This window comes from Teleopsis dalmanni, chromosome 2 (assembly GCF_002237135.1).
Source record: "Teleopsis dalmanni isolate 2A chromosome 2, ASM223713v2, whole genome shotgun sequence".
NCBI classification, from domain to species: Eukaryota; Metazoa; Arthropoda; class Insecta; order Diptera; family Diopsidae; genus Teleopsis; species Teleopsis dalmanni.
Window position 1 is genome coordinate 62619255 of NC_051847.1, and position 18213 is coordinate 62637467.

At 30.1% G+C, this 18213-nt stretch overlaps 2 protein-coding genes and 1 long non-coding RNA gene across 3 annotated transcripts in view; 2 read left to right on the plus strand and 1 right to left on the minus strand.

Moving 5' to 3' along the window:
- The window catches only part of LOC119674686, a 7196-nt gene extending 4171 nt beyond the window's left edge, over window positions 1–3025 (plus strand). Inside the window, exons 2-3 of the mRNA XM_038085840.1 lie at window positions 504–1371; window positions 1588–3025. Of these exons, the coding sequence (XP_037941768.1) occupies window positions 504–1371; window positions 1588–2940 (2221 nt within the window). The 3' untranslated portion in view covers window positions 2941–3025. The remainder of the gene's footprint in view (window positions 1–503; window positions 1372–1587) is intronic.
- A 2666-nt stretch (window positions 3026–5691) lies between these two features.
- On the plus strand, window positions 5692–16314 carry LOC119674687 (multidrug resistance protein homolog 49-like). The gene is made up of 12 exons (XM_038085841.1): window positions 5692–5729; window positions 5773–5816; window positions 6779–6814; window positions 11672–11741; window positions 11827–11971; window positions 12056–12156; window positions 12216–13738; window positions 14277–14446; window positions 14515–14781; window positions 14841–15286; window positions 15341–15500; window positions 15559–16314. Exons 1-12 carry the CDS (start codon window positions 5692–5694, stop codon window positions 16312–16314), a joined length of 3756 nt encoding a protein of 1251 aa, XP_037941769.1.
- LOC119679630 lies at window positions 7895–8878 on the minus strand. Its single transcript, XR_005252415.1, has 2 exons — window positions 8454–8878; window positions 7895–8370 (listed from the first exon to the last, which is right to left on the minus strand). It is a non-coding gene; the product is annotated as an uncharacterized LOC119679630 (long non-coding RNA).
- Window positions 16315–18213: the final 1899 nt, after the last annotated feature.

The following is an 18213-nucleotide window of genomic DNA, read 5'->3' on the forward strand; positions in this document are numbered from 1 at the left end:
AATTGCACCTATCTTTCATCATTTTTATTTGATTCTTATATATTTTTTCTGGTGAAATGATTAGACATTCTAAGCAATTATTTATTTTTAGGTTATGGAATGTATTAGAAATAAAATAGATGTGCACAAAATGCACAAATATCAACTTGTTTTTGTCAAAAATATAATATGTATCTTATCAAATATGTCCATAAAAATTATCAAAACACTCATTATGTGGCGTTGCCCATCATTTTTCTAACACCCATAAAACAAAAGTTAATTTATTGTTTTAAAAACCTGTTTGTGTGTGATAAATAATATTATGGAATTATCGGCATTTTTCTGATAAGAACGATAAGGTCATGCCATTTCAAATTCTACTGTAATTTATTTCGCAATCATTTAATTTTACTAAAATACTTTGTGTATGTTACCTTTAGTTACTTACCTATATACATACATATATATATAAAATAATTTCGCATATAATCCATACAAATTTATATATAATATTTTCTTTTCACTCTATTTGCAGCCAATACTTGGGTACACTCTTCACCTTATGCACAATTGCCACCGTTTGCTGTTATTGGTGGACATGATTGCGATGGGTCCCCAATTTATGTTGGTCGCTCCTATCATGAAGGTGATAATTTACCAGCTAAAGTTATACCAAGCAAAGGTACTGCATATGTAGCCTGGGGCGGTAGAGAAATCACAAAATCCCATTATGAGATACTTGTTGGTGAGGGTTACGGTTGGGTGCCCTGTTTTGGTGGTAGTGTACCTCAAAACGCTGTACGTACAGGTAACACAAGTACTGGAGAACCACTTTATGTTGGCAGAGGACATCACGCCAACAGCTTGACTGTCGGCAAAATTCATCCATCTCATGGTTGTTTATATATACCATTTGGTGGTCAAGAAGTTCGCTTGAGTACTTATGAAGTGTTGGTACAGCAGAGTCGTGAAAATTGGGTAGCTTCTACACCAAACTACACACCACCAGGTGCTGTAATTGCTGGACATGATACAGATCGTGCCACTATCTATGTTGGTCGGGCAATGCATGAAGGTGAGATGCTACCAGCTAAAATTATTCCCAGTAAAGGATGTGCATACATTTGTTATCGTGGATACGAAGTAAATAAACAACACTTTGAGGTTCTCTGTGGTTATGGCTATACATGGGTAAAATCATATGGTCACTCAATTCCACCTAATGCCGTATCCACTGGTCGCTCTCGTAGCGGTGAACCATTGTATGTTGGACGTGGTCATCATCACGGCAGCATTACACCTGGAGTTGTGTCTGTAAGCCAACGTTGCCTATACATACCTTATGGAGGACGCGAAATTCGTGTAGATTCTTATGAATACTTATGCAAACAATAAATTAATATTACTTTTAATAAACGCAAATGTATGTAATGAAGATTTTCTTTAATACCCAAAATGATCAAAATATAATGAAATTAATAAAAATAAATTTTTTAAAATAAATAAAATTTTTTTACTAATCAACTTAATCATTACTAATTTACTAATTAAACTTACTTATTAACAGAAATAACTTTAATAAATTATAGGCAACAATAATAAATATTTTTATTTAATTTAGAATACAAATGGGTGCATTCATCTGCATATTCAAGCATTCCTCAGGATGCTGTTCCTGGTGGCAACGACACTGATGGTGCAATTATTTACGTGGGTCGCTCTTTTCACAATGGAGACATGTTAGTGGCTAAAGTTATGCCATCAAAGCATATAGCATTTGTCTCATGGAGAGGTGAAGAAGTACCAAAAGATCATTTTGAAATATTATGCGGCACTAATCTTGCATGGCGTCATTGTTATGACCATGTGATACCAGAAAATGCAGTGCTTTGTGGTAAAACTTCATTAGAACAACCGATTTATGTTGGACGCGGTTGGTATGAAGGCAGTCTCACAGTTGGTAAGATCTCTTCTGTACATCGTGCATTGTTCATACCATTTGGTGGAGCAGAAAGACGTCTTAATTCATATGAAATATTAGTTGAAGAAACAAAATCTATAGGTTGGTCACTACCTACACCACCACCACCAGAACCAATAATTGAAAAAGCAAATCCACCACTTATTGAACTATTAGAAAGTAAACCATATCCGTATCCACCCATGTTAGAATCAAAGCCATCAGTACCATTTGTTCCAGTGCCAGCATATGACCCACCACCACCATATGCACCTATTGCACCATCTGTACTACCACCACCACCACCAACACCTGTTTTCACACCAGCGAATGTTGCAGGAGCTACATCATATGATCCATATTTACCATCAAAACCCGGCTATACAACAGCAGAATTTAAACCAGCCACACCTTATGATCCATACTTACCACCAAAACCTGGTTATACACCAGCAGAAGTTGCACCACCAAATTCATATGTGCCACCACCAACTTTTACGCCTGCACAAGTTGCACCGCCAACACCAATTAGAACTCATGATCTCTGGGTTGCAGCTAGTTACAATTATACACCTCCCAATGCAGTGCACGCTGGTCATGATACAGATTTATCAACATTATTAGTTTGTCGTGCATTCCATTGTGGTGAAATGCTACCCGGAAAAGGTGTACCAAATCGTGGTTGTGCTTATATATCACACGCTGGACAAGAGATTACCAAATCAAATTATGAAATATTAGTGGGCGATAGATATCATTGGGTATCATCTGGTGATGGCAATGTACCGCCCGGTGCAGTGGAAGCAGGTCGTACTATGAATGGAGAACCTTTATATGTTGGTAGAGCTCACTATTGTGGCAGTCTTACACCAGGTAGAATACAGTGTTCTCACAGATGCTTGTATATACCGTATGGCGGGAGAGAGGTTCGAGTTACTCACTATGAAGCTTTGGTGCGCAGTGATGAATTCTACCGTGGACAAGGCATGCTGTATTAATTCTCAAAAGCATTGTCACTAATATAGTTAATATTTTAAAAATTATTTGTTGTTTATTGTAAATATTCGTTATATAGATTTATTTTATATATGTATTTGTGTTGTATATCAAATTATTAATTTCGATGAACATTAAATATTAAAAGCACAGCATACGAGTATATTAATGTTTTGATTTTTGAAATATATAAATTAATATAGTATTAATACTATATGTGGCACAATATATATATTCCCTTCAATCCCAAATACAACAAATTTGACCTTTGACGTAGCCACCAAGTAAGGAATGAGTCTGATCATTAAAAGAACTTCGCACTGCAGAATCGCCACCATTTTTACAGTAGGTTTTCATTTACTAAACATTTAAAAAGAAAATATAGTATCTGTAGTTATTTTTAATTTAAATTATACAGAGAATACTAGTAATAAGCATGTTTTTTTCCAGTCTATTGCATTTCTCTTAATGAAAACTTAACAATGAAGTATTACTGTTTAATGGCATATATAAGGAATATTATTCAAGCTTATATCTCCCTAGAATAGTTCAGAACAATTGATATTAAATGTAATGAATTTTATATATATATATTTTTCTATTTTTGATTATCTATTTAGACTTTTGTCTATTTTAACTGTACTATTTTTATTATATGTTTTCTATTTTACTATTTTTATATAAAGTATATTTCATTTTATTCAATTTTAAATTACTTTACATAAAATAAAACTATAATATGCTGTTATTATAGCTTTATAATTGAACATTTTTTATTTAATAATAATATTAATCTGTGAATGAAATTTATGAATAATATAGTTCATAACTATTTTCAGTTCCTGTAGTACAATTCCATATATCTTATTATATGTAGTAAGTAACAATGGGAATACTATATTTAAATTTTTCTCTGTATTATGAAAACAAATATTTGTATAGAAATCTTCAAATCCTCATACAATAATAAAAATAAATTCAAATTGTTTTATTATAACAGTTTTCCCACCAAAACTGTTCTAATTATTTATTCGCATAAATTCAATTATTCGCATTATAAAATAATTTTATATATAATAGTAATTAATATTAATATATTTCTAACAATTTTTCATAATAGAAAAGGTATAAATAGATTAAAAATTCATTCGAATCAGATAATCTCCGATAGAGTGTTAGAAAATCTGAAAGAAAATTTTTAGTACGGTTAAAACAATTTTAGTGACAAATTAATTTTAAAAAATATCCTTTAATTTTGATTAAAACATTTTGAAAACTAATTAATTAATTTTTGTTTAAATGAAAAGTGATAGAATAAATATAAAATTCCATAATAACTTTTTAGTTGAAAGCTGTACTATTTTTGGTATATAAGGAAGTTAACAATTTCACTTGAATTTGTTCAAATTTATAATATCTTAAAATAAAAATATAAGAATAAGCAAAATTAATTGAAATAAAAATTAAGTGATCTAATATTGAAAATATTATAAGGAAAATAAATTAATTTTTCAACATACATATAGTAACATAATTAGAAATGCACTAGATCTGTTAAAAAAATATAAAGGGTTATCTATTATCTAATAAGGGTCGTGATTGGATAGCATTGTGTTCCTAATAAAAGTGTCAATGTCTTTAGCTTAAGTCTTGTGTTATTATTTTGCAATAAGGATCGATTAACAACAGCTGAACGTTTTAAAATTTTAAAAATATATTCATAAACAAAAGTGTCGCATTTAAAGTAACTATCAACATTTAAATAAGAAATAAACAGAGTACCGGCTCCTAACGGAGCGGAGCACTGCGACCATAGTTGATATTTTGTGTAGCCATTTCTTTTTTTGTTTTTGAAATTGGTGAAATTGAAGATAAGGTTATGAAATATTTCAACAGTACAGGTTTCAACATGTTTCAACAGGTTACTACAGGACGATTTCATCATGTAAACAAGACGTTCTGTTTTGACTCTGTTGCGCGTATAATATACATACAGAATATACATTTCACGATTTAATTATATAAATTGGACAGTAAGGTGACATGATTTGTCACTACTGGATTTTGCTTTGTCAATTTATGAAAAGAATCGTTCTTATGTGGATTATCCTTATAGTCTCGAACGCTTCAAACATGGATATCCATTAATCAAATTTGGCTCAAGCTATTGCCTGCTATGTCTAGATAGGTCATCAAAAAAGAATGTGTCTAGACACTTCAAATGTGTCTAGTACTAGAAGTTGTCACAAAGAAGAAATTTGAATGATATTGTATTTCACATCTACTAACAATCTCTAAACAATATGGTAAATAAAGTAAAATTTTGTTGATTTACGTTCAATTTCGGATCCACAAGATAGACATCCCTATACTTAAATCAAAAACTGAAAGTGTCAATATATTGAAGGAAAAAATAAGTGTAATTTAAATAATTTTTGTTGTTAAATAATTACTGATTTATTAACAAATTTATTTAAAAATAAAAAGGATAACATTGATGTGAGAGATATTTTATGTTTTGTGAAAGTGGAGCTCTAAAAAACGCAATCGATATATATAAACAAATTTTTTAATAGATTTTATACACTAATAATTTGTAATTTAATAAGATTTAAAAAATATCAAGTATCATAAATATAAAAAAATATAAACCTTAAATATCTATCAACGAGGTCATCATCCGACCCAAATGTAATATACCAACGGCGCCTATGGAAATAATGTGCCAAAATTTAAAAAAGAAATTCAATATTATGCCTTATAAAAATAATTCTGCAGAACTAAATGAAAGGTTAGTAAAAAATAATTTATATATAATATATATGCTATTACAGCATACTGTGGGATCGAATTCTTAACAAAATGATTATGGTTAAGCGTAATATAACACTGCAATCTAAAAATAATGCTAAATAATTTATAACTTTTAAAATATTAATATTTCTTTTGGACCTAATTCATTAAATTAAATGGGCATCCAGAGTATTTTAAATTAAAAAGTGAGCCTCATTTTTTATCACAGTAATATTACTAATATACCACAGTCTTTGTGACATTAGGATCATGATACGTACTAGAATAGTATATCATTTTCGAAATGTGAGTATTCATTACGTTCAGTCATAAGTCTAACAAAACAGAATGAATCTGGAGAGAATAACTCTAAGGAACCTGTATTCTCCAGTGTAATTCGACCCTTGTCGAGTAGATTAATGGCTTTACATAAATATGATTTTAATCGTGAACTTGCAAAAAACTGACACCCTTCAGTTATAGCACAGTCTTTTCTGGATATACCATAACTCTGCCTAGAATCCTTTTTTGTATTCAAATTCACGAATTCAAATATTAATTTGTCAAAATAGAGATAAATTAAAAAATTATGTTTCAACACATGACTTGTATTTTCTCTTCCTAATACACAAAATATTTTTAAAAGGACGTAGAGTTGCTAAAAATAAGCAATTAAAGATCGTATCGTTGGAAGTGTTAATGGTCATGCCAAAAAGCCCATATGAGAGTGTGCTTCGAAAATTGGAAAAAGTGCTACCACATGTATATTATATCCTTGGGGAATCCCCCCAAGGACAAAAAAGATTTTGTTGAATGTATAAATATTGAAATCATTATTTTATGAACAAATAACATATAATGTAGTCTCCTATTTTTACAACACAATTGTCACCTCAAAAATTTTACTCTTATAAGTAATTGTATTAAACTTCTTTATTTAATTGGTTTTATAACCAATTAGAAATTTATTTTAATTTAGTTAATTATATAATTTGGTACAAAATTAATTTTTTGTATTTTAGCACACTTGGGAAAAATACAACTAAGCCGTTGAAAGAGAAACACTTTTCATATTTTCAGTTGGTAAGTATTGAATAAATTTTGTATACATAGCATCTACAAGTATACCTGCATTATATAAATATTAAAAATATATATATATATATATATATATATATATATAATATATATATATTTTGTATGATACCAAAACGTATCATACAAAACACATTTTCAAAAGCTAAGGTAAGCACACACCATCAGCTTTAAATAATAGCTCAGGTTTTCGAGTTTAAAGAAAAAAATCGAGATAGAATATTTTCTTCGAATTTCTTCCTCATTCAAAGTATTCATCAGGCTTGATCCCATGTAACAAAGATAATTCCAGTATATGAATTGAGTCGTTTTTGGCTTACCTGTAGTAGTTTTTCTCCAGACTTACTGAGTGATAGTTTATCTACATAATTGTTATGTATATAGTATTTAAATAAAATATTCATATAGGTACTAAGAAAATAAAAACAGTCGGTTTAAAGATTTCAAAATAACAATATCCAATATAAATAAAGTTTACTTTTGTTATCGTTGAGGCAAACAAAATAGAAAGAGATATGTCATATTCCTATCTCATTTCTACATATGGAATGATAAAATAGGGTATTGAACTTTGTTATTATTCTAACTCCTTACTAAAGAAGTCGCAGGGATTATTCACTTCACTTCACGTTTCTTTATCGCCTACACACATATAAAATATTGAAGGCTTCTATATTAATATTCTATATTAGTTTAATTTATTATATCAAATCGTGTATTTGTAATTTGATCACACTTTAACATTGTCTATACTTCGAAATATAGTGCTGAACTTATATCAATATATATATATATGGACTTATCGACAATACAATAAGTCCATACTGACTTTATAATCTTTTAATATACAATAAGTTTTTAATTTTAATTTATTATTTTCTTAATTAATTTAATTAATCTAACCAAATGTTTAATTTTGTCTTACTAGAAATTTTTTTTTGCAATTTCTAATAAATATAGAATTGTTAAGGCTTTTCATTGAAACTAACGTTTACACCATCGTGTTGAATTAATGTTTACAATCCACACAGTGCTTAGTACAATATTACTGGAATATAAAAAAATTAATCACTGTTTGCTGTAATGATTTAATAAGTTAGTTCAAAAAAAAAAGAAAAAATAAAACATGCATTTCATTTTTCAAAAAAAAAAAAAATTTTAATTTAGTCACAGCTTCTTCGTAGATGCCTTCACTACCTCCTAAAACTCATCATAATACGGACTCCATCTGTTTCAACTCCACTGTCCTGATTCTGCACCAAATTGTTCTTAATTGGAGTCTACTCGACTTATAACTGAAAACTATACAAAGCTTAGATTTCTTACTCTGGATTGGCGTTTTTAGTTTTACTTTAACAATCACCAGAAATCATCTTTTTGCATCTCAATACCTCTGTCCAGATTGTGAGAAAATATTGGACTTGCTTAATGTTTTCATTTTTATCTATGTCATCAGAAGTCGAGTCATACCCATAATACAGAATGCCATCTTCTGCATTGAGTCTTTTTTAAACATTTTTTTCAGTTTAGTCTTCATTTCAGCCCTAATATAGTAATTGTGAAGAAATATTATCTTTAATTGTTATTATCTTTGCGTTAAGTATTGTGATAGAAATTAAGTACTTACCATAGTTTAATATGGCATTCTTTGCACTAAGGTTTTCTCGAAATATTTTCTCACAGGAAGAAGTCTGTGAATCCCAATCCCAGCACCACCACGCACACCACCTGAATTTTCATATTAATTACGTTTTCAACGTGATAGCAAGAAGATTACGAGGATTACAATATGCAAAACCTCCAAATGGAATATTCGTAGAAAATAGTGCCATAATTGTGTTATATTTTAGAGTATGTGCTTGTAGATTGATTAATTGTATGGGACTATGTAGAATATAGTGAATTGTTTTCTCTTCATTTTGATTTGTTATGACACCTACATACTCAGGTGATCCAAATTTACTAAAATTTAGATTTAAAAATTTAATCATTTCTGAAGATTGAAAATTTTGACCCGAAATAATTCTACCAAAATATGTTTGTAAATTCTTAACTGAAGGTTTAAACATTTTTTATTTAAAATCAAAATAATTTACCAAGTCTGCTTAGTTTACGTGCATTTTTACCTTTAAATAGAAAAATAAATTCAAAAATATATTTATCATTTATTTATTTATTTTTATTTAGAAATAATATATTAGGCGATTCTATTTACTAGAAATAAAGTATATTTAATATATAATGATAACGTATAAGTAGTTTTACCATTATATCCATATAAACCATTTAAAGTTGTGATATATGTTATGAAGTCATTATTTCACAAATTTAATTGTTTACAGTTCTTTCTCATCAATTAAAAGCTTTTTCCAGGTCATCTATAAACAAATTTTAACTTATGCTAATATTGCAACAAGTTAGGTCTATCTGAGATAAAGATATTGCAATAGTCTGCCTTTACTTTAGCCGGACGTAGAATACTGAGGGAAAAGCTTCGGACTACGTCCGATATTTATTTACTAGATTCTATAATATTAGATACCTAATATAGATCTGTGGCGAACACACTGCAGAGCCCTCTGTATGTGAATCCACACGCACTATCTATATTAGATATAATAGGTTAGATATTTAATAGATAAAATTGGAGTAGTCTTACAACAAAGACATTGATTTTCGGAAGTATTCTGTATCTCTTATCTGTTTATTTAAAACATTGTAAACATTTTAAGGGACAAATATCTGTACGACAGAAAAAAAGAAAGAAAAATAAATGAAATGAATAATATATGCTAATTTTATTACTTACTAAATACAGGTGAAATCTTTGAATAGAAATTACATTTTTAACGTACTCTGGTATGGGTTAGTTCAAGTAATAATAAAACTTCGAGAAATTTGGAAATTAAGTCACTTTCAATATAAAAAATTGCAAATTTGTGAGGTGCCATACCATATTGAAGAACACTATGATTTAAAGATGAGTCTTAAATGTCATTTGATTTCGTTAAGGATATCGTATTCATGGGATCTATGTATTTGTCTTGCCCATTTGAATCTAAAGAATTTAATATCTGTTACGATATATGTTTGGCTGTATAATTGAGAAATTTCGTCATTGTGAGGAATTCACTATTCACAGTTTTTACGTGTTGGTATAAATATCTGCTAGAGAGTTCGCTCTTCGAAGATTCTTACTGCATATATGTGCTATCTGGTCTATCATATTGCATCTCATTCCCATTTTCAAGTGTTTTGCTAAAGGTCTTGTATTAGTTCGCTAAAAATAATGAGTACGAGTAATAGATCGTATTGGATTTTTAATCTCCATTTCATTGTAATATTATTACGTTGAGGCTAGTTAAGTCAGTGAACTTGAGCACTTTTACTCTCTATTAACTGCAGGATTTCTTCATAACCCCTCTCAACGCGTTGACTGGATTATTTTTTATCACTTTATCAGACTAAGCAATAACTGATCTCAGATACGCATACCTCCCCATGAAACCTGTAACCATTCTGAGATTTGATAACGCGGTGTTGGTAAGCCTGTCAGTTTTCGTAAATAATTTCGGAGCTCGATCCTTTATGTAATAATTGTAGTTGTTAAATTTATTTGTTATTTTATAGCATTTATTTATGGTCATAATTTACTTATTATTCGTTTACTAAATTGTCCAAACTATTACGTGTCTTGAAAAAGATATTTTTTATTTTAATTAATTATAGCCACAATTAAAGTGTATAATCATATAAAAGACGTGGATATTGTTTCCGCAGATCGTCATAAAATTATTAGATAACAAAAATTTGTTCCGTCGTCGATCCCTCAGAAGGAAATGCACCAGGCTGGGAATACCAGTAGTATCGTGCTGGTAGCGTCTACTTTCGATTATTACCCATTTTTATTGTGGTATCTAATAAAACATAATAAGACTTTGGTTCACAGAATTGAGTGTCTGATCCGACCATTGCGATATAACTCATTGTCCTTAATTCCTGTGCGACCAGGCTCCCGGCAAAGCATTACTATGTTTTTCTTTGCCAGTTGCTCAACAGGCTAAACTTTAGAAATATGTGGTAGAAATAAAATATATTAATACTAGAAAATTATATAATATACGTAAGGCAATAATGCAATTAAGACAGAAAACATTGAAATTTTACAAAATAAAAATTTATAAATTAAATTACAACATTACTGAACCCAATATGTTCTTATTCCTATAAGTAGATAGGATGGAAAAATTGTCATCACCCGAATTAATTTGAACATATGAATACGATTATTGTCATTTTTTATTTTATTTACCACATATATGTTTTACTTCTGGAAATTGTGACTAACACAGTATATTATGGTAATATTTTTAAATATAACTTGAGTACAACACAAATTATAATGCAAATTGAGAGTAAACTTGTCGTGTTGAAACAGTATTAATTATATTATAACAAAGGTTATTAAATTAAATAACCATACACTTCATTCAGAAAAACTGCACACGTTTTAAAAATTGAACTTCTATCTTTATCATTAACTATAGTATATTTAATAAGACGTGTAGTTTACAATATACGTGTAAACATTTATTAAATAGGTCGATATAATCCTTAATTGATACTACTTTAAATAATTATACAAGTAGTTTTTATAAATATTTATAAATATTAAATTTACATAAATTTCATGTTAAGTTAATTTGTGTTCATAAATCTAGTTTAAGTACTCAACTACTCTCGAACGCCTCTTAATAATTATTGGCTTAATATTAGCGTCACTTGCTTCAATTTGCACCACTTATTCGTTTGTAATTTATGGAGAATTCACGTCATTACTCATAGATCGAACAGTCAGAATTGGTACATCCTCTCCAACATTTATCTTGCAATTCTTAGGAGGTGGAACGAAATTGTAAGTTGACTACTTGAGAAAAGCTATACTTGCTTAGCAAAATATTTATTTAAATATATAAAACAAAATTTTATAATATCTTAAGAACAAATGCAACTAAAGAAGAAAATCTACAAGCCATTAGAGATGATGCTTTTGCGTATGGCATAGGATGTTTGGTGGGTGCTTTGGCAGAATGGCTATTTTTAGCTATTGCCGTCGATCTATTGAATCATGTTGCCCTAAAACAGGTAAATAATAATAATTTACAACATAATTATATTATTCCTACTTGATAATTAGTCTATTACCAACGATTTAAATTTTTTTTATAGACTAGTAGAATACGTAAACTCTTTTTAGAAGCAATACTTCGTCAAGATATATCTTGGTATGACACAAACTCAGGAAATGATTTTGCAACAAAAATGACAGAGTAATTAAACTAATCTCCTTTATTTTCAAATTTTATTAAAATCGAATGTTGTTCTACAGAGATTTGGAGAAGATGAAGGATGGCATGGGAGAGAAAATTGCTATATTTACTTTCCTTTTTATGACTTTTATAACGGGAATTATCGCTTCTTTCTTGTATGGCTGGAAACTTACTTTGGTCGTCATTATTTGTTGTCCACTTATTATAATATCTACCGTTATGGTTGCTAAAATACAAGGTCCTCTTACCGTAAGAGAATTAAAAGCATATTCTGCTGCTGGAACTATAGCTGAGGAAGTATTTTCTGGTATTCGTACTGTACTCGCATTTAGTGGTCAACATAAAGAAACTGAAAGATTTAGTAAATTACTTATTCCTGCTGAGATCATAGGACGTAAAAAGGGTCTCTATTCTGGTATAAGTGCAGGCATAATGTGGTTCATTATTTACGCTTGTGACGCTATTGCGATGTGGTATGGTGTAAAACTTATACTTGCGGATCGACACGAAGAAATTAGACAATACACGACAGCTGTTTTAGTTATTGTCCTCTTTGGTATAATAATGGGTGCACAAAATTTAGGATTTGCCTCACCCCATGTGGAAACTTTTAGTGCAGCTAACGGTGCTGCACAAAGTATTTTCTCAATTATTGAGCGCAAGTCAGCTATTGATTCACTAGACGACAAAGGCATAATTCCTTCAAATATTGAAGGAAATATTTCACTTCAACGAGTTCATTTTCGCTATCCAACACGACAAGATTTAGAAACTGTAAAAGATTTCTCATTAAACATTAAAGCTGGTCAAACTGTTGCATTGGTTGGAGCTTCAGGCTGTGGTAAATCAACTATATTACAATTATTGCAGCGTTTGTATGATCCTCTGAATGGTTCAATTAAAGTAGATGGTATAAATATTAAAGAATTAAATGTCGCATGGTTTCGTTCTCAAATTGGAGTGGTTGGACAAGAACCTGTTCTATTTGCTACAACTATTGAGGAAAATATACGATATGGTAATCCTTCCGCCAGTGTAGGAGATATACAGAAAGCTGCTCGTATGGCAAATTGTCATGATTTTATAAGTAAACTACCAAAGGGATATGACACATTGGTAGGAGAGAGAGGTGCTCAAATGTCTGGTGGACAAAAACAACGTATTGCTATTGCACGTGCTCTAGTACGTAATCCAAAAATTTTACTTTTGGATGAAGCCACTTCTGCACTAGATTCGACATCTGAAAAACGGGTTCAAAACGCTTTAGAAGCTGCAAGCAAGGGTCGCACCACATTGGTAGTATCACATCGTTTATCTACAATCACTAATGCCGATCTAATTGTATTTATTAAGAATGGTACAATTGCCGAACAAGGAACGCATGATGAACTAATGGAAAAGAAAGGATTTTACTTTCAACTTGTAAATATAACTAAACGGAAGGAAGAAGTAGAAGCTGACTCAAATGAAGGTAATATAGTTCAATCAATTTCTGTAAACCATTTAAATACCGAAGAAGATTCTGAAAGTGAAGATGATGTCGGGGAAAAGCTAGAAGACAATATCACGTGTAAAGAGAAAAGTAAGTTTATTTTATAATAAATTAAATTTCATTAATATACTTATAGTCATTGGTTTCATTAGTTATTTGAGTCCAGTTTTTCTTTAAGAATTATATAATGAATATAGAAGATGGGCACGGAAAACTTACTTATTTGCAGAATTTTTCTTTAAGACTTCAAGTCAGTGCTTCTTAACATATATAGCTCTTAACACAATAGCTAATAACAAAATAGTCGTACCTAAAGGAGGAAATCTACTTTACTAATGTGATTCTGATACGAAATTGAAACCGATTTTTCAACTTATAACAGTTCAATAGTTATATTTTAAAAATTTGTCATAGTTATTTTAGGTTTTAATGACTATAAGTCAGAGAATATAATGAAAGCTAAAGCTGGAAGTTTTAAGAGTTCAGTTGATTAATACTGAAATAATATTGTTTAATATACAGAACTTTGAGTATCAAATTTTGTTTACTTTTATCGATGTTAATATAACATATTACTGACATTTATTAAATGTATTGAAATTCCAAATATTCCAACATATATTTTAAGGGAAATCAAATCAGAAAAGAATGGAGGTTGAAAAATACAAAGTATCCTTCAAACAGTTAATGAAACTAAATGCACCCGAATGGCGTTATTTACTGACGGGCTGTGTAGCAGCAATTATACATGGAGCTATTTGTCCAATTTGGGCTATTCTATTTGGAGACTTTTTCGGTGTAAACATATATAGTTCTTCAGATTTTTTGAAATCTATATATATGAGAAAATCCTTTCATATACGCAGATTATGTCCGATGAAGACGCTGAATATGTGCAATCGCAAACTAACCAATTCTCGTATATATTCATTGTGGTTGGCTTAATAGCGGGTTTGGGAACATTAACACAAAATTATATGTTTAACATGGCTGGAGTAAAGATGACTTCCCGACTACGTAAAACGGCTTTCAAAACAATCATCAGTCAAAATGTGTCGTACTTTGACAGTGAAAGAAATTCTGTAGGTGCATTGTGTGCACGATTAGCTGGTGATTGTTCAAATGTTCAAGGCGTAAGTACAACATCAGTATTAAGCTACAAAAAAACCACTTTGATTATTTTGTTTATTAGGCAAGTGGCGCCAGAGTTAGTGTGATCGTACAGGCGATATCTGCATTTATTGCAAGCACTTTAATAGCTTTCTTTTCTTCATGGAATTTAACTTTGGTGTCATTAGTCACCATGCCCATTATTTGTTTATCGGTCTTCCTTGAGGCATATTTCATGAAATCATATGCACTAACTGAAAAATTAGCTGTTGAAAATGCTTCACAAATAGCAGTGGAAGCGATTTCAAATATACGTACTGTAGCTAGTTTAGGTTTGGAAAAATATGTACTTCATCTTTATAATGCACAAATTGATCATGTTAATAGAACTTGTCGGGAAAAGTTTAAATTTCGAGGAACCATTTTCGGACTAGGACAGGCGTCATTATTTTTGGTATATGGTGCGTCACTGTATTACGGAGGTTTATTAGTTGCAGACGAAAGCATACACTATGAGAAATTACTGAAGTACGTTAATGGATAAATATCCAAAGAACTATACAGTTTTTATTTCTGTTATAGAGTATCAGAATCTTTAATATACGGTTCATGGATATTGGGACATGCTTTAGCGTATGCACCAAATGTAAGTGCATCTATACTATCGGCGGGAAGACTATTTAACCTTTTAAATAGAACAACATTACAAAATGTGGAATATAAACTATTCCACATAACTGATGTGAGTTTTTTTATATAATTGGGGCTAAAAGTTTTGTTATTAATTTAGTTTATTTCAGTTACAGAACTCAGATGGTGACATTACATACGAACAAGTCGACTTTCAATATCCAACAAGAAAATCCATACAAATATTACAAAATCTCAACTTGGATATTAAACGTGGATCCACAGTAGCATTGGTAGGACCATCTGGATCTGGTAAATCGACTTGCATACAACTTTTACTTCGTTATTATGATCCAAATAGTGGTTCAATCAATATAAATGATATACCAACTACAGAATTTTCAATAGATACTTTGCGTTCAAGTTTAGGTCTAGTATCACAAGAACCTGTATTATTCGATAGAACAATTGCAGAAAATATTGCTTATGGAAATAACTTCCGTGATGATATTCCTATGGCTGAGATAATGGAAGCTGCGAAGAAAGCAAATATACATAATTTTATTGTTTCCTTACCTCAAGGTTACAGTACTTCCTTAGGTAGTAAAGGTACACAATTATCTGGTGGTCAAAAACAACGAATTGCCATTGCAAGAGCTTTATTAAGAAATCCAAAAACACTTATTTTGGATGAAGCCACATCTGCTTTAGATTTGGAAAGTGAAAGAATGGTAAAGGAAGCTTTGGATACTGCACGCAATGGTAGAACTTGTATTACTATAGCACATCGTCTAACAACAGTACGAGATGCAGACATGATATATGTTTTAAAAAAAGGACTAGTGGAAGAAAAAGGAACACATGATGAACTTATGTTACAAGGTGGCATCTATGCTAAGTATTATTTAATGCAGCAAGTGTATTAATGTGTTTTTTTTATAATATAATAAAAATTCCTTTTTTGCAAATTATTTGGTGAAACTAAAAGTAGAAATACAATATTTTCATTTCTGATACATTTCTATTTATAATTAAACTGATATATGTGATTATAATTTTTTATCAATTTTAACAACTTAAGAACATTCAATTCTTACATCAGGATAGTCTAATGGCGAAATCACAATTCAATTGTTGTCATCCACATATTCATATGGATAATGATGTCAGGGTGTCCAGATTTCATATCATCTCCATTATCTTCTTATCTTCCAAAAAAAATTTTTACAATTCATAAACTTTGGTCTTAGGAAATATTCAAATTTTTATTTAATTAGTTTAAAGACTGTATATAATTTGTTTGAACTGCAATAGCCAGGCTTAGAACTCGTATCTGTCAAATTAAAATCGATGGCTAATCGTGTTTTTCCACGAGTAGCGCTGTTTCGGGTATACTGTCAAATTAAAATCGATGACTAATCGTGTTTTCCACGAGTAGCCAAGGCTCCACAAACTTTCAATGTTCAAGTTCCAAGTTTTCTGTCACTTTCTACTTTTTTAAGTAATTGTATTTAAATTTATTAGACATTTATATGAAACTTATTTTTTAAATTTATATAAAATAAATATTTATTTTATTTAATTATAAATATGTTTATTTAATTATATGTATATATATTGAATTTAATTTTTTTTAAATTAAATGATACGTTGGTAATGAACTTTTACAGCAAATTAACAAAAGTCCAAGTCCGAACATACTAGTCAAGTACAACATTGGATCAGTTGGCTAATGAACGCGGACTCTGAGCTCCAAACTTGGCAAGACACGAGTTCTAACCCTTTGTACTTGTCGTCTCAAGACAATTATTTACGAATGAATAAATATAAGAAATACTATTAAAAAGGCCACTTATAATAGTTATTTGGCAATACTTGAAACAGCTGTATAGTCAGTCAAAAATTCAATAAAATAAAAATATTTTATTATTTATCTGTGATCATAATAATTATATACAAAATAAAATTTATAATTTATTACTTATATTTAAATAAGATATATTTCATTAAAATATTATTCCGATATTTCGACTATCTTCGATAGTCATCATCTAAAAATCCAGAATAGCAAGACACTAAATTATAAAACGGATGCGGACAACTGTGCCCAGATTTATAGGAATATTATAAACAAATGACACATGATATTGTATATGTATTTTGTAATTATTGTTCTCTTTTTATGTTGTAGTGTTTTGTTAAAAGAAAATAATTAGCTGTGCCAAAATTCTTCATCACCTCCAACCGCTATTCAGAAATAAAAATCTCAATGCTAAAAAACAGGAAACTGATATGTTATATAACCAAATAATTCATCCGTCACTTCTATATGGTTGTGTAACGTTTAGCAAAGCTTCAAACACTACTCTTCACCAGCTAGAAATTGCACAAAGCCAGGCTCTAAAAACACTTTTCAAAGTTCCATGGTACATTAGGACGAATGACATCCTCAGGGACAGCAAGATTGATCCCATCAAAAAATACATAAAGGATAGAGCCCTGAAATTATTTGCGAAAACTGACAGACTTACCAACACCGCGTTATCAAATCTCATAACACGCTCCTTGGGGAGGTATGCAGATCTGAGGTCAATTATTGCATAGAATGATGAAGTGATAAACAATAATCTAGTCAAGGCGTAAAGAGGGGTTTTGAAGATACCTCGAGTTAAAAAAGAGTATAAGTGCTTAAGTGCACTAGCTCAAAACAGCTTCAACATAATTATTGTATTTATTGTGATTTTCTTTTTATTTTTTTGCTGTAAATTTTACATTGTATATTTTGTTAGTTTTCCTGAAGATGACTATCGAAGATAGTCGAAATA